The sequence below is a fragment of the Cebus imitator genome, unplaced genomic scaffold (assembly GCF_001604975.1).
Source record: "Cebus imitator isolate Cc_AM_T3 unplaced genomic scaffold, Cebus_imitator-1.0 Scaffold277, whole genome shotgun sequence".
NCBI classification, from domain to species: Eukaryota; Metazoa; Chordata; class Mammalia; order Primates; family Cebidae; genus Cebus; species Cebus imitator.
Window position 1 is genome coordinate 2723347 of NW_016107592.1, and position 5215 is coordinate 2728561.

General features: G+C 39.4%; 1 protein-coding gene across 1 annotated transcript in view; it reads left to right on the forward strand.

The window, feature by feature from the left end:
- The window catches only part of KIAA0319L (KIAA0319 like), a 131002-nt gene that overhangs the window by 99122 nt on the left and 26665 nt on the right, over positions 1-5215 (forward strand). The window contains exons 8-9 of the mRNA XM_037728714.1: positions 1194-1286; positions 3499-3631. Coding sequence (XP_037584642.1) covers positions 1194-1286; positions 3499-3631 — 226 coding nt within the window. The remainder of the gene's footprint in view (positions 1-1193; positions 1287-3498; positions 3632-5215) is intronic.

Sequence of the window (5215 nt, forward strand, 5' to 3'; positions counted from 1 at the left end):
AAAAAAAAAAAAAAAAACCATCAGATCTCATGGGACTCATTCAATATCATGAGAACAGTGCAGGAAAGAACCCCCTGCCCCAGTAATTCAATCACCTCCCACCAGGTTCCTCCCATGACGTGGGAATTGTAGGAGTTACAATTCAAGATGAGATTTGGGTGGAGACACAGCCAGACACTATGAACAGTGGTACATATACAGCATAAATTCTCAATGCTGTTTTCTTTGTTTGTAATAGATTTTCTTTTCATTCCTTGAACTTTGTATCCAAGATAACCCTTTCACCTTCTTAAAAATGTGATCAGCATCAAAACCATTTGATCATTTTGCAAATAAAAGGCCACTGGGTTTGTAGCTCACAGTCATTTGGCTGGACCAGAGTGGTTTGTGACCTTCCGTCACTTAACCATAGTTACTTCACACACAATGAGCTCTGGGATGGTTGAGAAACCACCCATCAGCTTTTCAGCACAGTCTGTACTAAGGGACAGTTTGCTCGCCAAGGCCTTTATTGCCCAAAGCTTATCTAGTCAGGCTTGGCTGAAACCAGTCACTTGCTGCTGTATTACTTTTCATCGACTAGATAGCACATGAGCATTGAAAGAATACACAGGGCATGGTCTTAGGAATGGTCAGATTTGGAAGAAGTTTTATACTCAGAAGTGTCTTATGTTAGACAGATGGCAGTCCGGTCTTGTGACTCCCCTGTGTGGTGATGCTTCAATCATTATGTAATGCAGGGGTCCCCAACCCCCAGGCCATTGACCAGTACCAGTCTGTGGCCTGTTAGGAACTGGGCTGCACAGCAGGAGGTAAGTGGCAGGCAAATGAGCATTACTGCCTGAGCTCTGCCTCCTGTCAGATCAGTGATGGCATTAGATTCCCACAGGAGTGTGAACCCTATTGTGAACTGCACATGCAAGGCATCTAGGTTGTGCACTCCTTATGAGGATCTAATCCCTGATGGTCTGAGGTGGAAGTTTCATCCCCAAACCATGCATTGTACCCCAAGCCCCAACCCCAACCCCCTGTTCATGGAAAAATTATCTTCCACAAAACTGGTCCTTGGTGCCAAAAAGGTTAGGAACCACTGATGTAATGGAAATTGATTTATACTCCTCTCAGATACAGCCTGTTCCTCCTGTAATTTCTAAAGTCCCTTTCCCAATTTCTTTTGGGTCACTTTCTTGCAGAGCCCCGTAAGAATCGGCCCCCCATTGCTATTGTGTCACCTCAGTTCCAGGAGATCTCTTTGCCAACCACTTCTACAGTCATTGATGGCAGTCGTGAGTACTTATCTAAGTATGATGTTTTAGAAGAACATTCACTGTATACTCTGGTAGAAAACTCTAGTAGAAGATATGGGGCCAGCTATGTCTGTGTTCTGTTTAGGCCAGTCATCTTGACCGTGTTAGGGGAAGGACAACCATCTGAAGCAACTGACTGAAAAGCAACATACCAGACAGGCCTTCTTTAAAATACCCATGTAGCCTATTTGAAGTAATATTTCTGCTTTGAGATGGTAAGAAACTGAGATTATGCAGGTAGTTAGCATGATTTTAGTTGAAACTCACTGGTTTTCAGATTTGCTTAGATGGAGTTGCCTGTTTAATTCATGGAACTGAAGTTCCTTCCAATCATAGCAAGGTAAGTAACTGGGAGGCCTGAGGAGCTTTTACTCAGCTGTGACTTGCCTAACAAGATTCTCATCAGCCTCTTCCTGGAGACACTCACAGAATGCACTCCACACCCTGATCTGGGCTCCTTAATATTTTACTCTTCAGAGTAGTGTCATCCAATGAGTGACATGAGAGAATTTTTGGGTCTTTGCCCCTAGTCATGGCTGTATGGTGCAGGAGGTTTCAGACCTATCCTTTCACCAGTATTTGCCTTTTTGTTTTTGGAGACTGATTAAGGTCGTTTTACCCTGACTGTCTTGGTACCATGATGGTTTTTGGCAGAGGCAGTCACAGCTTTAGCAGAGGACCCTCTAACAAGGTTAAGCATTTCACGTTGGCGGTGCTGGCAAGAAGAGGAGACTAGGAGGATGATAGCAGGCCAAGAGGTATGAGAGAGAACAGGAAGAATCCCTTGTGATAGAGTGTGGTAGAAAGGGCTCACATTGTACTGTTTTATTTTACAGTTTTGTACAGGTCAAAGTTAAATAATATGCAAATGTATACAGTGAAAATAATTATACCATCCCTGTCTCCTAACCAGTTTCATCCAGACAACCAATGGTATTATGTATCTTTTTAGAGATATTTTATATGTGTATAAGAAAATACATATATAGTCCTCTCGTATTTACACAAATGAAAGCACATTGTATATGCTGTTGTGTGTGATGCTTGTTTTTGTATGTTGGAGAATTTTTCTGAATCAACACATAAGATGCTTATTCTTTTTTAAAAAAAATGACTAAGTTGCCGGGCGCGGTGGCTCACGCCTGTAATCCCAGCACTTTGGGAGGCCTAGGCGGGTAGATCACAAGGTCAAGAGATCGAGACCATCCTGGTCAACATGGTGAAACCCCGTCTCTACTAAAAATACAAAAAATTAGCTGGGCATGGTGGTGCGTGCCTGTAATCCCAGCTACTCAGGAGGCTGAGGCAGGAGAATTGCCTGAACCCAGGAGGCGGAGGTTGCGGTGAGCCGAGATCGCGCCATTGCACTCCAGCCTGGGTAACAAGAGCGAAACTCCGTCTCAAAAAAAAAAAAAAAAAAAGACTAAGTAGCATTCCATCGTATAGATATATAATTTCATTTTACAAGTTCTTACTTGTTTTTGATCAATCTCTATTGATGACCATTTAGATTACTTTCATTCTTTTGCTATTTTCATTCATGGAACCAAAGTTCCTTCCAATCATAGCAAGATGAGTAACTAGGACGCCTGACCGAGGAGCCTTTACCCAGTGATCACTTGCCTAATGAATGATCTTGTAAACATAATGTTTAACACATGTACAAGTATATTTGTAGGATAAATTTATAGAAGAAATGCAGGGGCAAAGATAAAGATTGCCAAATTACTCATTTTAGAGTTTGTGTCAGTTTATGCTTATACGTGACTAATGAGAGGTCCTCTTTCTCCACACCTTTACCAATGTAATGTGTTATGAAATTTTGGTCTTTACCAATTTGATAGGTTAAAAAATGCTATCTCAAGTATAAATTTAATTTGCATTTCTTTTAAATGAGGTTGAGTATTTTTTCATGTGTTTAAGAATTATTGACTTTTCTTTCATCATACAGTAGCATTTTAACCAGAGGTTTCCTGTGTTGGAGTCCTTGGGAAACTACACAGTGGAATATACATAGAGAGGCAGAATGACCCAGTATTCCTAGGGAAGAAACATTCTGGAGAGATAGTCTATAATTTCATGAAGTTTTCCTAGCTTCAAATCTCTGGGTAGTTGCCCTGGTTTGTGTAAACTGGATAAATGCTAAGACCAAGCGTTCTCATGTTGTAACTGATGTTTCTTTATGGTCAAGAAAGCATTGATGATGATAAAATCGTTCAGTACCATTGGGAAGAACTTAAAGGGCCTCTGAGAGAAGAGAAGATTTCTGAAGATACGGCAATATTAAAACTAAGTAAACTCGTCCCTGGGAACTACACTTTCAGGTAAATTAGGATTCAGCTTCAAGTTTACCATAGACCATTTTTTTTTTCTTCTCATGGGTTTTACATTCTTATACGAGTAACTCTGACAAATATCAAATTCACTGTGGAGTTGGTTGATAATACAGCTTTTGGTTCCATTGGTTCTCTGAGCCCTATGGTGATTGTGATTACAGCAATGGTATCTTTTTAGGGCAGAGGTTCTTGAGCAGTAGATCAGGATCTGCCACTGTTAATCCTACTCAAGCATTATCTGGCAGGTTTCCAATATTTTTTTAGGATTTCTGATGTTAAGTGAAAAGGCCCATCTTCCTTTGCATTTTCTCAGGCAAAACCTGAAGGAATCTACTCCCATTTTTTTCTTCCCTTTGAAAAATGCTTCCTCAACTTACGATACCTCATAATCTTTATGTTTGACTAGTAGTTTTCATTCTCTGTTGGGGCTTTTTAGGGAATTTGATTCAAAGAAAGTACTTTTGGGGAGCTGGTATTGATATTCTAGAAAGTGATTAGTAAGGCTTCGAAGCTTACTCTAGAGTAACCCTCCTTATATTTGCATAATTCCTTGTATGTTAAAAAGCACTTGTATTAATATATGAGTATCATACAAACATGATATTATAGATGATACTATCTTCATTTGACAGCTGAGAAAAAGGCTGCTCTGAGGTCTCACAGCTGGAACTTAAATGCAGATTCTAACCCTGAAGTCAGGGTTCATTCTACTTCACTCCTTGACTTGATCCATGTATTTTGTCCATACTTCCTTTCATTCCCTTCTCAATCTGTTCAAGTTTTGCCCATCCTTAAGAACCTCCTCAATTTCCATGAGGTTCTCTGAGATCCCTCCAGACAGGAGAGAATATGGCTCTCTTCTTTCCCTGTTGCACTCAGGGCCTCTATGTGGCATTTACCATAGTGTGTCAGTTTATTCATATATATCTGTCTTCCCATGAATCTGAGATTAACTAAATTTTAGATGTTGCCAGGGACATAGAAATGAGTGTCCTAGCACAATACCTACCATATAAATCAGTATGTGACTTCTGACGTGGCAGTATTCCCATTGATTCAACACTTGAGGTGAATGAAAAGTAGCTGCCAGCACAAGATTGGAGCCTTCTACTTGGCTTAAAATGGAAATTTGAGCTGGTTTTCACCTTAGATTTCTAACATAGGAATTTTTCTATTTACAGAATTCAGCCTCGGCCAGGTTGATCCTTTTAAAAGCTAGTAACAATAATAGCTGATATTTCTTGAACATTTACTATGTGCTAAATACTATTCTAAGCTCTTTGCTGGCAGTACTGCATTTGATTCTTATAACATGTATTATGGTTATTCTCATTTTACAGATTAGGAAATTTTGGCACAAAGAGGTTAAGTAACTTGCTCAAGGTCATACAATCAGTCTAACTCCAGAGTCTAAGCTTTTAACCACAATGTTAACCTACTGAATTTTTAGTGGATGGGGTGTAAGAGTGATTTTTTTTCCTAGCCCCCATTTTTATGTTTTTTTTTTTTTTTTTTTTTTTTTTTTTTTTTTTTTTTTTTTTTTTTTTTTTTTTTTTTTTTTTTTTTTTTTTT